The sequence below is a fragment of the Argentina silus genome (assembly GCF_951799395.1).
Source record: "Argentina silus genome assembly, chromosome: 3".
Taxonomy (NCBI): Eukaryota; Metazoa; Chordata; class Actinopteri; order Argentiniformes; family Argentinidae; genus Argentina; species Argentina silus.
This window is the reverse complement of record NC_139657.1, coordinates 16,292,382-16,309,841: the sequence shown is the minus strand read 5'-3', so window position 1 is coordinate 16,309,841 and position 17,460 is coordinate 16,292,382. Positions and strand designations below refer to the sequence as shown.

Here is a 17,460-nt window from a genome sequence, read left to right as displayed (position 1 = left end):
TGAGAGAGTGCCAGAGGAGAAGAATGGGAACTTTTGAGTACTCCAGCTGGCAATGGGAAAACATGTAGCAAGAATGCAGTGGAAATCTGGCTGCCCTTTGAGAACAGAACTTCTATTTTCTAACCCCCCCCACAGACGCTTCTGATCACAGTCACACACAACAACACTGGAGGTGACAACATTACTGTAGGTCCCTCTCATTCCTCTTGTCACCTGGGTGTTCTATGGAGCTAGCTCGGGGCTGAATATTGTTGGTATGATTAACTTTCGGTTTCATTGTTGTTTACATGCTACTTTCGTGACTATAGCTACTGTACCATTAGAGCTATACTGTACCATTATAGTCATGCTACTGTAAGCTATACACTGTACACTGACTGCACTTGTACAACATACGTACATCAGTTTTACATAAGAATAGGGACTTCTTTTTATCATATGATCGTTTTCATGGCGAATATGTAGCCAATAATCCAGTCCTGTGCTTTCCTTAAGTGCTTGTGATAGCGATCAGAACCACATCAAATGGATGGGCTTAACAGGTCTAAAACCTTAGTTAAATAACCCACATGAAGTCGTCAGAGCACAAAATGAATTCCTAATGAGTAACCCAAACACTTAGCTTAATCTGTAGAGGACCCATCTCCAGCTGGTGATAACAACATTAGCTTTCCCACCAAGAGGAACTCATTTGTCAGTGTATGTTTTGTTTCACATCTAATGACTTGGGTGTGTTTTCTCATGGTCTACTAGAAAGAGTGCTTGGCTTGGACAGCCTAATGGATGGGACCGGAGTGCAGGTAGAAGTCAAGTTCAAGGTGTCCCAAAAGACTTGACTGGCCACAGCAGACCAGAGACACTGGTGTGTATAGTGTGCAGGGTCTGTGAAAGTGACTTGGGACTAAAATTGTTTCTCTGAACTCTACCCTTTAACTCTTTCAAACACCTGTCCATAGTCCATGATTACAAGGCTGTAGTCAGCATTGTTTCTCCTCTCTGAAATCCTCAGAGTGGAGCTGTACACTGGTCGGGAGGGGTGTGTGTGTGTGTGGGGGGGGGGGGCTCTTTTGAAGTGCAGCTCTTTATGGACAAACATCTGCAGGCCCGCACCACTGTCCCAAACACACACACACACACACACACACACACACACACACACACACACACACACACATCCCACAGCTGGCTCTACAAAGGACCAGGGGCACAAACACGCCGTCTAAATACATCCCTCGCTCGGCTAGGCCAAGGCTCAGCTTCCCAGGTGCAGGTCTGGGCCTGCCACCACAGAGTGGGCCGTGGCCAAACGCCATTGCTGCAATAGATGCTAAGTGGGATCTTTGGAATGACCCAACCTTAACCCTAACCCTAACCCATACCCCATCCATAACCTTACCCCAACCATAACCATACCCCAACCATAACCATACCCCTTAACCCTAACCATAATTGTCTTTGATCCCAATTTACACTCACACACATGTACGCACGCATGCACAAACACACAGACACACAGACACACAGACACACACACACACTCACACACACACACACACACACACACACACACACACACACACACACAAACACACACACAGAGCACGCTCAGACAGGAAATGTATACTTTCACATGAACGGCGATTTTTAGTTTGGAGGGAGAAGAAAGAGAGCAGGTGAGCGAAGAGGAGGACTTCCCAGATCGTGAATTCCTAGGAAAGGCTGGCCATTACGTGCTTAGGAATGATTACAGACAAACAGAGCGGAGCATGTGGCATCGCAGAGCGCTGTATATCATGCCATTTCACTCTTAAATGACTGCCTTTCTTTCATGTCTGGCCATGAGTAATTCTCCTTTGATGTTTAATGTTCTGTTTGCATTGAACACTGCCTCTCTGTAAACGGGGACAGTAAACTCGGTTTGGGCCTGGATTCAATACACTCAACATGCAGATGAAGTCACGCAAATATTATTATTTCATCCAAAATGGTCAAATCAGATTTCATATCCCATGAAGAAAAATGATCGGTGGGAATCAGTAGGAGCCAAGATGAGGAGAAATCTTGTAGCATGATGAATTCATCCCTGGCAGGTTTGGTGAGAGATGTGGCTGTCATGACATGCATCCCAACAACTGCACTGCCATAGGTCTGCATATAAAGACACATACGTAATTGAAACAGCCCTGATCCTATGAGTCAATCGTTATGACACATATTTGTATGACATTTGCTCATGACTGATTTGTGAATACTCCATGTCGGCCTTATTTAGGGTTAATGAAGGCTTCATTGATCCTTGAAAATTGTTTAATGTGACCCATTATGACATTTGCAAAATCTATGGAATAACCCCCTTTACAGTATATCACTGGTTCAGTAGCTTGTTATGTGAAGGTATGACCTTAGTGAGAGAGAAAAACTTCCATCTGGCCATTGTTTTCCCTGACTCATGGGAAGTGACTAGATAAAGGGCCAGGGCCAGTCTAAACACTGGCACAGTCGAACAATAAACCCTGGGGTCTCAAACCAAAACTCAGAGATCTGCAGCACTCTAACACTAGCATTGGGGAGGTGTGTTTGGGTGTGGATCTGGTGGTAGGGCTGTTGAGTTCAGTCTTGTGGCAATTCGACTTGGGTTGAAACAGAAAACATTTATATAAAAAACAAAGGCCTGTGCATTGTTTCTTAGACATCAGTTTGAACCATGGTACAATTTGTAAGCACAAGCCTTTATTTTCAACATGATATTTGTTTGTGCCATTTAATTCTGTAAAGTTCCACGATTAAATGGATTAAATACATTCACCCACAGTAATGACTTTACCTACTTTTGCAATTACCATCTCATGTTCCCACTACAGAAATGTATTAACAATCAAAGCTGCCAACCCTCAGGACCCCCCCCCCCCCCTCCTTTTGCAGCTGTGCCCTCAGACACACATAGAGGTGATAGGGAAGGCTGCATTATACATGCACTTTCACAAGTGCAGTCGACGTATAGCATAGCCCTGTGTATCTCCCTACTGGTCTCCTACAGAGCTGTGTGTGAGGCTGTGAGTATTAGCACTCTAAAGGACAGGGGAACAAATCACGTGAAAATAGCAGCATGTACCTACCTACCATTGGCCTGGCTAGCTTGTTTACCAAGGCCATCAACTTCACCCCCGTTCAATTAGTATCAATCCACTCTGTGTTAACACACACGTTGTTGCCAATTTCATGGATTTGTCTGGAGGTTTTGTGGAACCTCAGGACATCTGAAGACATGAAAGGGCTATTTGGACATAAAACAGGCACTTGAGGTAAACTGTTCAATTGTAAACGGCAAGAGAGGCACTTCAGCGATGTGCAAATGTTGATTTGGATGACAGACAATTGGTGCAGAAATGACACTGCTTTTATAGGTGTCTCAGTGGAGAGGAAGACAGAGCTGGGTTAGGGTTGTGTCAGTGTGCTGTCATCTTTATGGTGTTGGAGGTGCTTCAGGATGGAAGGGTGGGGGAGTGGACACATGCAGCACCTGTCTTGTCTTTAGCCAAGTCATCCCTCTTTTATCCTATGAACCTACTGGTCCCACTTTAAAATAATCCTAATGTATGAAGGATGAATATGAGTTCTTCATATACCCTTCATAAGGGTACATGAAGGGTACAATACAAAGACAAACCCCCAGACAGTAGAAGCCTTTACATAATATCAAATTAGCTTATAAATGATTTGTAAACCATACATTATGTAGGCTTTATAGAGGGTTTATGAAGGGAACGAATAATGGATTGATCAAGTTTGTTAGAGGCTGAACTGGCGTAAGTAGGGAGGCAGGGGTTGTGCTATGAACTCTTCTGGCTAAAATACATTTACTAGCCCACATTGTCCTCTTAGTGAAATCACACTCTCTTATTTACCAGTGCTTTGTCCTCCATTCACACTGTCTCAGCCAGCCTCGAGAGAAACAATCTAGTTGTATAGATCCCTATTTACATAGCCAATTTACTGATGAGATTTCACCTGCATTACCACTTAAGAGAGGGTGTGAATTCAACAGGCTTTTAACATGGTAATCCTCCCTCAGTGCAGTATACATTCAAGCATACAAATTACCCCGTCTCAATGATCTTGCGACCTCTCAAGACCCTAAGCAGTGTTTATTAGGATTTCTGTATACATGTAAATTCATCTCTCATGCTCTCTTGTAGATCATGAAGCTCTCTTTTAGATCTTTTCTCATGATGGTGAGCCAAGGCACTCTCTCCATATCAGCATGTTAAACTTTATGTTGGGTTAACATTGGATTAAAATGGGGTTAAACATTGGGTTGAAAACATAATAGTCACATTTCAATTGGACAGGACGCTCACAGGCATATTCTGTCCCTTTTAGACTTTACATACTCTTTTACACAATGACCAGGTCTGAAAATCTGGAAATTACAGGGAAGCAGCTAACTGAATAGTTTACAAAACTTTACTGTTGGCGTTATCATTAATCTTCTACTTTGAGATTTTTTGTCTTTTTTTTTGTGGAGGAAACATACATTCCAGGCCAGTCATTTTGACAACCCTGTTATTTAGAGTTATAGACCAGAGTGTCAGAGAGTTTGAAGTCTGAGCTGTATCCTTGTTAGTCACCAGTCAGAGAGGAGTACCACCTTGTCATAGGACAACTTTCCCTAGTCTACGCATGATAGGAGGACTACGAACATCCCCCAGGCTATGAAGTGCACCAATCAGACTTGGAAGGGGTTTCTGAATTTCACAACTGCTGTTAGTCATCAGTATGCACTGATGCAATCTGTGATATGTGTGTATTTCATACAACAATTAACTATTTAGAAAAGCTATCAAGGAAAAGTGGATAAAGAGACCAAGAGTTATTTAAGTCTGTCCCAATCCACTGCTTTTGCTTGGTGGGAGAAGTTTGACTAATATACAGTGCCCTCCATAAATATTGGAAAGCGGAAGCATTTTGTCTTCTTTTAGCTCTATACTCCAACAGTTTGGATTTGAAATCAAATAATTACTATGGGGTCAAAGTAGAGATTCTCAGATTTATTTCATGTTTCTTCAAATTGGGTTAGAAATATTTGTTTAAACATACTCCCCCTATTTCAAGGCTACAAAAGTATTGGAAAAAATCCTATAATGTCGAAATAAATTACTCATGTCTCATGTTAGTATTTGGTCGACAATCCTTTGCATGCAATAACTGCCTGTGGTCTGCGACCCATTGACCCCACCAGATGCTGGTTATATTCTCTGGTGATGCTCTGCCAGGCCTGTACTGCATCCATCTTCAGTTGTAGTTTGTTTTGAGGTCTTTGTGCCTAAAATCTTATCATCAGGAAATGAAATGCACGTTCAATTAGATTTAAATCTGAAGATTGACATGGCCAGTCAAGAACTTTCCACTTTTTTGCCCTGAAAAACTCCCTAGGCGCTATGGCATATGGCTATGTTTGGGGTCATTGTCTTACTGTAGGATGAAGAACCATCCAATGAATTTGGAAGCATTTGCTTGTACACAAGCATACAAGATGTGTCTGTACATTTCAGAATACATTCTGCTGCTGCTGTCAGCAGTAATCAATTAAGACAAGTTAGCCAGTTCTTGTGGCAGCTATACATGCCCAAACCATAGCACCCCCTGCACCATGTTTTATAGATGAGGTGGTATGCTGTAAATCTTGGGCAGATTTTTATTATTTTCTACATTGTAGATTAATATTAAAGACATCAAAACTATGAAGGAACACATATGGAATTATGTAGTAAATGAAAAAGTGTTAAACAAACCAGAATATGTTTTATATATTAGATTCTTCAAAGTAGCCACCTTTTGCTTTGATGACAGCTTTGCACACTCTTGGCAAGGTGTGTCCAAACTTTTGAATGGTACTGTATATTCATCTTATCTGTCCACAAGATCATTTTCCAGACCTCTGCAGGCTTTTTCTGTACTTTTTTTTTTTACTGTAAAAAAACTGTAACCTGACCATCCTTTTTGAAGATAACTAGTGGTTGCAGTGAATCCTCTGTAGTTCAGCTGGTTGCATTCTTCGGTCATCCAGCAAAAATCTTACTTGGCCTACCAGCCCATTGGCGATTTCTGAGCTCACTGGTGCTTTCTTTCTTTTTTAATGATGTTACAAACTGTTGATTTTGGTAAGTCTACGGTTTTGGCTATATTTCTGATATTTGACAGACACCAAAGGCAAATCCAAAGCCTAGAATCAATACTAGACAGTGACAGCTCTCTTATGCATGCACAAATGATATGACGGAACACACCTGACTAACCAGAAACACCTGTTAAGCCAATTTCCCAATACTTTTAGTCCCCTGAAATATGGGGGCTATGTATAAAAACCATGCTATGTAATTTCTAAATGGTGAAACCAATCTGAAAAAAGAACAATTAAATTAAAGCTGAGAATCTCTACTTAACCTCATAGTCAAATTAGAATAGAGTTAAAAACACAATGCTTCCTCTTTCTCATACTTTTTTTCTCTACACTTTTTCTTTGATTCCTTGACATGGGTTTCACATTGTTAACTGAGACACAAACTGATAGAAACACACTATATATCACTTGCTAAAAAGAGAAGAAAACAGTCCATATACATCGCTTTATGTTGCAGAAGATAATTTATTGACTCTCTTTAAGTTATTTAATAATGTGCACAGCACATACACCACAATGTTTGACAGGACCTGTATAAAACTACAGACATAAGTTGATACATATACATGTACAGGAAATTAGGGGACAAAGGAGTCAGTTTGATATAATTTTCAACTGAATGCAGATATCACACAGAATAGTATTACTGAGCACAGTATGAAATACATCTATTTATCAGTTTGACAATTACATTATGTTCTGTCTGCATCCCCTGTGCCAGCAAAAAATGACATTCTTCTTGGTTTTTGTTTGCATGATTCCCTTTGGACAAATAAAGCAATGAAATATCAACATACTGCCAAAGTCTAATATGGGGTTCTCACAACTGACAACTGCAGGAGAACTAAATTCACAAGGATAGATTTCCAAAACCATGAATCAGACATTGAGTGCAGTAAGACATCTAGATCTATAGATGCTGAAAACAAAGTGACAATGTCGTTAATTGAACTGGTCATCTCATGTATGTGAGAGTAGAAGGTCCATTTGTGTGTTGCATGTGCCATTTTGGAAACTATTTGAACCATACATGCATACAACAAAAAATTATTTCAACCTTAGGCCTTAGTTAAAGCTATTCTTACTGTACAGATGTGCCATGAAAATGCCCTTTCCCTTTGTCGTAATGGACTCCACTCAATTCCCGTAGTTCACCTTCTCAAATGTACTGATACTGGTATATTAGCATGTTTGAGTATATACTATGATTGTATTCATAAAAGTGACTTGTACAGTATGACAAGGTCATATGTCATGCTCAGAAAAATAACAGAACAACAAAAAGAGACAAAACAAACTACACAATCCCTAGAACTATTTTTGGAAAGTTACTGCTTGTCTATAATGAGGTAGTAAAATGCTATAGAATTTAGGTAAAATAAAGAGCAGTCTTTCTTACAAAACATACTGCTATGACACAAAGCTGACTAATCACATCCTTTTTGGTAATCAATTGAGGTCTAATTTCGGATATTCTTTTTTACTCAAATGCCCATGATGGAAGAAGTTGCACAGTGTGGCTTTAAGTGACATCATTGCTAGTTATGGGACAAGGCAGGTCATTGAATAGTTTGGACCTCCTTTTTCCCATATTACAGTAGATAACTGGAAACCTTGATTGCATAGGTCAATGCAGACATTGGATGTTTTCATTATAATAATGGCCACTAGGTTTCTCTTCTCAAATATTCAGATCTTCTGCTACAGTTAAACATTTTCTTAGCATAGGGTCTCTAATTGTTTTCATATGACCAAAGGTAATATGAGAATGCTTACTGCACCATTGCCGCACAATAGTACTCAGAAAACAGTGCAAAATGTCACTCATCTAAAACACATATAGCAGCACACATTTGATTTCTCCATTTTCATTTTCCCTTTATCATTATTCCACGTTCCTAAAATATAAAATTATCAGGAATTATAAATAAATAATTTAAATATCACACTCTAAAAAAAGACATTTGAAAGTGCATTGTTTGGAGTCTCCTCTCCCTTTTGCTCACCAGCTTGGTTCAGATCCTGGGTAGGAAATGTGTCACTGTCATAGCTGGCGATACTCTGTTTCCTTTCTTGGTTTTGCCAGTCTTACTCAGTCCAATGTACATCCCTGGGTATGCCGCTGACTCATACGCATTGTAATTATTGGCCAAGAGATTCTCCTTGAACTTGCAGTCATTGTTGTAATGACCCTAGAGAGGTGAGGAGAGAAGGGACGCAAAGATGTTAGATCTTAGTGTAGACCATTGCAGGCTACACTGAAGGGGATGCAGACTCTCTGTTTCCCCCTGATATCTCAAACCACCCAACTCTACATTTTCGACTCTCAAATTCACTAAAGAGCATAGCGTATCTTTTCCGAGCGTAGGTATTCTAGGAATCGGAAAAATACTTAATGCACAGCTTGAGTACAGTAATTCTCTGTCTGAAAACATGCTACGGCTTGTCAGGGTCTCCAGTATAATAACATATGGTTAAAATAATGCACAGAAAAACATTGAATATACTTACAGATCCATAGAGCTTCCCTCTGTTGTTCATGGCCACGAACAGACCACTTCTTACGCCAAACAGGGTGACAACTCCCCTTTCCACAGGTGATATCTCAAGGAGACCTGGAAGAAGGCAAAGAATATCACTGATATGTTTATACTTTATCTATATCCAAACAATGTTGTTTTTCCTCTATTGTTTAGGCCAGTAGATTGAGCCGATAAGGAGGACAGGTCTATTTTCAACCTGCTATTGAAACATCCTGATAGGAAATGATGCTTTTTCCGCCCTTGGAGTGCTGTATTCTGTGGTATGATGAATTTGAGCATCAAGTAGGCTAGATGATGGACTTCCTCTCCCCAACATTCCTAGAATGGGTTGGTTGGAGCTTTGAGCAAATACAATGCAATTGTTATGTCTCTAGGCTTATTCCAGATAAAAAAAAGAACACAACTTTTGTCTCAGACATAGTATTGTACAGTATATTGTTGTTTGAGGATTGCACCACAGTGTTTCCTCCCATAGACTGATATATGAGACAGGGAATTTAGGACATGAGTGGATGTGTCATATATCCAAAGATTTCAAATCTAACATTTCAATGTCTTGAATGTGTTGGATATACTAGATATTGAAAGATAAATGTATCTCCAATAACAGATCAAACACCCCCATCCCAAGTAGCCTAGCCTGTTGTGATAGCATCAAAATCCTCACATCTGATAATATTCCTGATTCATACTGACACCAATTAGAAACATGGCCAGAAGCAATCTTTTTTGAAATTTCGCGAAAATTGTTCAAGCAGGCGCATGCATCAAAGAAGCGCTGCATTTGCCAAAATCACTCTTGGCATGTCACCATGAGACAGAAATACGAATATGTGACGTCAATTAGTAACTCCAACACACTCCATCCGTCAGGTGCCCATACACACACCCGGTCCCACCAAGAAGTCACAAAGTTCTGGACGAACTAAGGCTCGCGAAACATTCAGGGATGCTATCAAGACATATCAATACACTAATTGGTATTAGTGGTAGCAAGTAGGTGGATGATGCTTTATACATTTATACGAAAAATAGCTTACTGTATCGATTTTCGTTATGTACTCCAGTTATCTTCCCATCAGGTAAAACTTGAATATGAAACCCAATGCCAACATTGCAGTAGAGGCGTCGAAGTCTTTTGATGCCCATCATATAGTCCCCATCCCGGTTGACCTCTCTTTTTTCCCACGGGTTTCGAGCAAAGGAGCGCGTGTAGAGCGTCTCCCAGTGCCGCTCCATCGAAGTGCCGTTCATCCTCCCGGTGAACGGGGCAGTGCGCACGGAGCTACACACCAATCCCCACACCAGCAGCGGTAGAAGGGAAGCGTGGACAGACATCCCCGGTCAGTGCGGACTCACGTGTTTTAAGGAAGTTTTAGATTTCCCTATAAATTCCCTTTTTCCTGTCCACGGTGCTCGCAGGTTTACGAAAAAGTTGCAGAGACTATGTGACTCAGCCGCACTATCCAGCGAAACAGTGAACTTCGTTTAGACTCGGCATGAAGTCACTTGAGGGCTACTTCGGTGGCTCCGCTGAGTTTTCCCTGATTCGATTCTGTGGTGCTTTGAGTCGAAGTAGTGAATTGTCGGTATTGTTGCAAGGCATAGCCATGTCTGTTCTCCCTTGACGACGGGCTACTTATATCTGCTCCAGAATTACATCGCACGCCACCTACTGTAACAAAAGGTTGCTCTCAATCCACATGCACGGTAGTTACCTCCGACGCAAAGTCACTCAGAAAACCACCTCCCCTTCTTGTGCGCGCACCAAGCAGTTACATCTCAATCCGCTCAGTTGATTCTCTACATGTTATACTGTAAGTTCAATGTGGTCTGAAATATGTTAAAACATATATCCTGTGTTGGAGAGCCTGCGTTATTAAGTCTTTATATCACATACTTGTTAGTGCTGTGTCCAAGAGACAAGAATTACGCATGATCTTTGTCTAAAACTTCCTCCTATATCGACTGAAAATAAAATAAATTATGTATTGCAGGATGCAGAATAGGAAACAGAAAAGACAACAGTCTGTTGAGTAGGAGACAGTGCTATAAATGAACAATAACAGGAAAACAACAAAAGACGAATTCTTATATGAAATTCTACTTTTAGAACCGACATAATGGATGGGTAGGACATAAAACAATATTTTGTAAGTATTTAAAGTGCGCAATATCAACAATATATGTTGCATTATTTTTATGCAAACAAACTTGGAAGCATTAAAACAGCATGTTTTAAGATTACATATGGGGTACATTGGCAGAATAGCCTGTCATGAGCTATAAACAGGATGCAATTCATACATCAATTATGTTGCGTCCTATGATATGCAGACTGCACCAAACCGTTACGCACGAACCGGGCCTCTCCGTTATTAATTGCTTTTCGGGAATGACCAGTGCTGGGTAAAATAAACCGAGCAATTCAGTGCATGTCCATAAAAGGTCAATAAAAGTTAATATCAAAGGTTTCCCTCGGGGTTTGAACCGTATGTGCGACCTTTAACACCTAGGAGCGCCTATTGCCAGTGTAATACACAACAGACATTACATTGAGGTGCTAAGTGAGGCTCAGCGACTTTTGCACCTGCTCCTATGTGTTCTTCATTTCTTTGAAACTGATGGAAAGAAGTCGGAAGATATTTTTTGTTGAATCATACCCAAAATGAAGGTCTTAAATATATGACTATAACTGTAATGAGGCTAGAATATCCTCAATTTACCTACCGTTAACTTGATTATGTTTATTGATATTTTTGTGGCATTGTAATTCTAAAAGCATGTTCTCACTGTCCTCGTTTTAAAATCTTGCTTTTTAAAATATGAAATCATTCTGATTTAGCAAATGGCCTTTCAAAATATGTTTTTTTTGGCGATGGAAATCAAAGTAGCCTAGGTAATAAGAATTTCAATTAAACATACATAAATATTCGTAGTCATAGTAGTCAAGTATTATGTTCTAACGTGCACGTCTTACCTTTATGCCGCTCTCCATGGTGCTGCATTTTATCACGTGGTTTTGCGGTATCACATCATTGCAATTATTATTATTATTTTTTGTCGTAGGTGAAACGTTGCTTACAGACGTTAGATAACTTATTCCACGATGTTTGTATACATTTAGGCTTAAAGTTTGAGATAAAACATTGATATGAAATATCAAACATTTATCATTCTTTTCAATTGTTTCGACAGGTTGACGAATTAAGCTTGGTACTTGTTAACATCAAGATATGTAAGTTGCTAATAGGCTAGTCGTGATCTGCATTTGATTTTTACATCTGATGTTTGGTTGATTTTGAGATTTCGGCATTCTACAGAATGGCATTGAATCCAACAGAGTTTATGTCTAGTCTATTTCTTTTTTAGGTGGTGGAACTTTTCTCTTTTTATCTGTGGTAGCACCTGCTTGTTTTCTGTAGGAAACATGCGTTATGGTATTTTTTGTACTTTGAGCCGTTACACATTGTCGATATCTCAGACCCTCCCGGAGAACTTCCCATTACCCATGTGAGTCAAGCTGAATCCAGGTATATACTGTAATATACCTGGCTGCCCCTAGGGTGCAGTGTCTACAAATGTACAGAAGTAGAAGCAAGCCGTCACACAGAGGAACTCTGTCCTGGCCTTTATGAGAAAGCCAATGAGACCCAAAGGTTACCAAAAACTGGAATAATGTCTCCATGAGTAATGACACTTAGTCCATCCATACTGTACGCATCAAACACAATGTATTACCAACATTGATGGAAAATGTGTTTATGGAATAGTGGAAGCAAATATAAATGCAACAACAGCAACATACAATAAAACTTTTGAACTTTCACAATTTGTTGGTTTGAACAAAGTGCGTTTTGTATCTACAGTACTTGAATAATGTACATGCATTCTTATGGCACTTCAAAACATGTGTGAAATGACCCCAAAGTATGATATAGGAAAACATCAACATGTGCTTGGCATAATTCGACAACAATCACAATACATACTGTACTATATTACAAAAAAAGGTTTGACCTAGATCTGTTTGTCAGCTTGTCCCTGTAGGAGAACCCTTTTTGGTTCTACCTAGAACCCATTTAAAGGACCCACAAAGAGGGTTCTACATGGAACCAAAAAGGGTTCTCCTACAGGGACAAGCCAAATAACCATTTTTAGACCCTTTTTTTAAGAGTGTATGACACAGCAGCCAATAGATTTCCATAGAAATACAGAAGATACATTCAACATTTATGACATCAGACACTTTATACTGTAGAACTTCAAAAGCATTCTCTCAATCATTTTGTCATTGTCATTTCCAGGAGTGTGTGCTAGTTTGGGTTTATAGGAGGGCAAGGGGAGCTGTTACTGGTTGGTCATCAGTCATCAGCTCCTCCATACATGAACCTGGGTTCGGCTGTGATGTCGCCACAGCATTATTCGTGTTTGTGTAAACAGTGGGGATTGAACCCAAGTCTCCTGCTCACCAAGAAGATGTCTGTGGTCTGAGAGCAACATTTGATCTTAAAAGTTTCCAGGCTAGGTTATTCATCCAAACCTCCTCCACTACATTTACATTGGTTAGTTATCACACTCCCTGGTTCTTGATACACTAACCCTGTGCCTGTGTCTCCTCTGCTCTGTGAGCCTTGTCCTCTCTGTGAGTCTGAGTAGAGTCTGGCGGTAGCTCTGACTGCTGCTGAACAGGTGAACCATATCATGGTCCTTGTGCCCCAGAACCCTGGGCAAGAAGAGGGAAGCCTTCTCTGTCCTGCGGGTCTTCAAGCCCCTCCTAGGACGCCCCTTTCCGTTGATAGACACATACCACAACCTCTCAGCACTCGCCCTTCGTTTGGTGCTTCCTGGGGAGGGAGGGGCTGTCCTGTAGTATCGAGAGGCATAGGTGTTGTAGCCTAGTTCATGTATTCGTTCGATGAATTCACACTCCTGGTTGAATATATCCTGAAAGAAGACAATGAAATGGTTGGGTTTTCAGCAGGTTTTCCTTTGCTTGCCTTTTTTTTTTTTTTTTTTAATTAGACACATGTAAAGTAATAATCCCCTTACCACATAATCTATAGGACTACATTAATACAGATGATATTGAATGGCTGAATGGAAATTGATTATGCAATAATTATCAATAATAAAAGTCAGTGAGAGAGAGTGTGTGTGTGTGTGTGTGTGTGTGTGTGTGTGTGTGTGTGTGTGTGTGTGTGTGTGTGAGAGAGAGAGAGAGAGAGAGAGAGAGAGAGAGAGAGAGAGAGAGAGAGAGAGGGAGAGGGGGAGAACACGTGTTCTCAGTTCTCATAATTACCGAAGCATATAGTAGTCCTTTCTTGTTCATGGCCAGATACCTGCCAGAGAATAGTCCCTTTATCACCACAACACCCACATCCACTGATGTTATCTCCAGTATGCCTGAATGGACACAAAAAGAGTAATTCATCAATTCATTATTAATTCAAGAGTCACTGAAAAGTATTTTAAAAGTTGTGTTATTTTTCTATTCCTCCTCCTATACCTCTTTTAGTGTGTCTTATGACTGTGTCTTATACCTCAGAAGGCTACGTTTCAATTTTCATTGATGTCAAATGTTATAACATTTTTTGAATCACAGAGATGTGGTTATTGCGTTTTCTATATCTATGGTTTTAACACCGGATAGGGTGATGTAACCAGGCCAACTTTCTAGTCGAACGATCCAGGTCTAAGCCACATTTGGAGTGTGTAATGTGTCACTGCGCATCAGATGGCAGAGAGATAAAGAAGAGATACACGTTATTATACTCACTGAAAGGGTTGTTCTCTTCAAGAGTGCCGTCTATTTTCCCATTGGGATGTATTTGTAAGTGATACTTTGTGGCACAGTACAATTTTCTGCGTCTTGGTGCTCCTCCAAGGTGCTCGTATACCCCGCCGCGCCCTCCTGCGTCCCTTCGGTGCCTTGGGTCACCGCTCTGCCCACCGGCGCAACGTGGACTAGATGTCCTAACCAACGAAGGGGAGCGGGGTTTCTGACAACTTGGGTGCAATAAATTCAGCAATAACAAGACCAGGATTATTACCATTGTGGCATGTCTGAAAATCTTAATCCTCCTCCATGAGTGCAAAAACTGGACTCATCCACTTTATTGGTCCGTTAATCCAGTTTTGGACTTGTCGAGAAATTCGTTTTAGTTGTCGCCTTATGCCTACAAAAACCGACAGTTTGTGAAATGGCCGTTGGTCTTCCTCTTCCCTGGTGCGCTTTGCGCGCAGAAAAAAACACGTTATTCAATAACCAAGACGACCCGCTGCCACTGATAAACAGACGGAGGGAGTTAGGCAAGTTACCGTCTTGTGCGAACTATGAGAGCGCAGCATGGATAAAATTACATGACACTGCGCACAGTGGCTTATTGCGGAAAGCCGCATTACAAAGGGCGAGCCATCCGAGGGGAGGCTACAACTCGATTCCTTTTGAGGTTCACTTCTGAAGGACTCAAAAGGCCAATTAAACATACTCAAATTATACACTATGGCTTTCAACGCGGGAATTCCTCTGGTCAATTCTCTTGTCCACTTGGTTGAAAGATGCTCAAACGAAGACGTTGGTTGTGAGAAGTATACTTAACATCAAAACATTGACTATAATGTTACTTAGACTACAGTGATATAATATAATGATAAAGGAATAGCCTAGCTAAACCTATGTCAAGTATTGGAAAAAGACGCACACCCTTGCCTTTAAGGAATATGGAACGACTATGTCTGGTTATTTGCAGTGTAAAATAAATATATCTTGATAACTCAATTGTTCTTATAGTTGAACATGAAGAATGGGATAAATGCATACTGTATTGATGATTAATATTTACATATGCTATTTGTAATTCAAATTGGGAGAACTTCATAATCTAAACAATATTCTAGTAGGACCATATGCAAGATAGAGTTTCCTGGTCTCCGAGGTGGTGGTACCGAGCAGAGAACTATAGAATAGCACTTTATTGTCCATTCGAGGATGGAAATTTGCCTTGGGAATCACTATACAAAATGTAAATATCTTATTTGAAAGTGGAATTGGTAGGCCTACTGCTGGCACACTGCCATTGTATCCATACTGTACATTCAAACATGTAAAATACTAATGTATTGCATCTTTGTATGAAATGTGCAATACAAATAACGTTGATTTGATGTTTAGTCTGTAAATTCCTCACTTTACTATTCCACCTTCTCAACATTCATTCTCTCCTACCCAGTCGCTGTTTGTTTCCTACGCACAGTAAAATGCCGAAGTTTGCTGCACGCAAGTAGGCCTAGTTAACCCGCAAATTACTTCTGCCTAAATTGCTTCCATCTTGGCAGCTTTGTGGTTCCAATTTTCATAATTAGCACCATCGTAAGCTACACATCTATCTGGCCTTTGGTATAATGAGAGTGCTTGCTCATAAACCCCTAAACCCCGGCCTACTGCACAGAATATACTCGTGGGATTGGACCACTAATTTGTCCTGGCCTTTATGAGAATGCCTCTTGGTCACACAGTTTACCAGAGAGACCGTTGGGTAATTTGTTCCACTTCTAAACTGTTTTCTCTCATACAAGTTTAGCCGACTATCGTATCATGACTGTGCCTTGAAGATTTTTTTTTTTATGTGGTAGGACTTTGTATGTTTTTTTTTTAATATTGTAGGCATGGCCTAAAACCTTCCAAAACCCCATGTGTTGGTAAACAGAGGAATCAAGTTGCATTTCCAGGACAGAGATTATGTGTTTTTGTACATATACCACTGCCTTCTCTCACTTTTACTTATCAAAACAAAAAAATGAGAGCCTACCTATTCTATTTTTGAACACATAAGAAATAGTTAAAATCTGTTGAAAATGCCACTGGGCTTATCCATACAAATTCTAAAAGCCATTGACAGAGAAAAAAGGGGTGTATAAGATTTGTTATATAGTCAGCCAGTCTTGATGACAGGCAAGAACCATTTCTACTCATTCACTGACTTCACTATCACTGTAGTGTCACTGTGTACTCTTGAGAGAGACGTCAACATGTTTACCACATCCCAGTAATGAGTCCCAGATTGTTTGAGATAAACACTTATTGATTGAGATCGCCGACCTTGCAGATTACTTAGCTGAAAATACTTACCTGCCTCAGGCCAGAGCAACAATTATCACATGAGGCAGGAAACCACCTCAGGAGTCAATTGGTTCTGAAATTGTCTTGCACCCATTTGTTGAGTTAGAGGTTGAGCTGAGCTTAGTTTTGTCATCTTGAATTATACTGATTATGACATGTGCTCATTGTACATCTATATAAGTCCAGCATAGTAGAACACCAATGTAATTTTGTCCACAATGTATACCATGTTTTCCTTTTGGTGTACTGTTATGTTGGCTAGCATCACAACAATATTCTCACCTGATCCAGATATTCTAGCCTATCAAGATGTATATACCTAGATGTACAGCTTATCAAGATGTATATACCTAGATGTATAGCCTATCAAGATGTATATACCTAGATGTATAGCCTATCAAGATGTATATACCTAGATGTGTAGCCTATCAAGGGTTTCACAACCATTAATTAAAATAGTCGAAGGCGACTACAGACAGAGTTAGAGCTAATTGACTTAACAGGGAAAGAGGAGACATCACTCTCCGTCCTCCTGTGTAGTGGTCAGGCCTCAGGGCCTGTGAGGTTGATCTTGTCTGTTCAGAGATGAGTAATGGTGACATGATTGTTTGACA

At 40.3% G+C, this 17,460-nt stretch overlaps 2 protein-coding genes across 2 annotated transcripts; both read right to left on the bottom strand.

Moving 5' to 3' along the window:
* Positions 1–8,196: 8,196 nt before the first annotated feature.
* LOC310801700 (fibroblast growth factor 4B-like) lies at positions 8,197–10,062 on the bottom strand (the record flags this gene model as incomplete). The annotated part of the gene is made up of 3 exons (XM_083665785.1): positions 8,197–8,373; positions 8,693–8,796; positions 9,765–10,062. The coding sequence occupies 3 exons, from the start codon at positions 10,060–10,062 to the stop codon at positions 8,197–8,199; spliced, it is 579 nt and encodes a 192-aa protein (XP_083521911.1).
* Positions 10,063–13,290: 3,228 nt separating this feature from the next.
* LOC310802183 (fibroblast growth factor 3-like) lies at positions 13,291–14,780 on the bottom strand (the record flags this gene model as incomplete). Its single annotated transcript, XM_083666477.1, has 3 exons — positions 13,291–13,671; positions 14,027–14,130; positions 14,504–14,780. The coding sequence occupies 3 exons, from the start codon at positions 14,778–14,780 to the stop codon at positions 13,291–13,293; spliced, it is 762 nt and encodes a 253-aa protein (XP_083522603.1).
* Between the last annotated feature and the right edge of the window lie 2,680 nt (positions 14,781–17,460).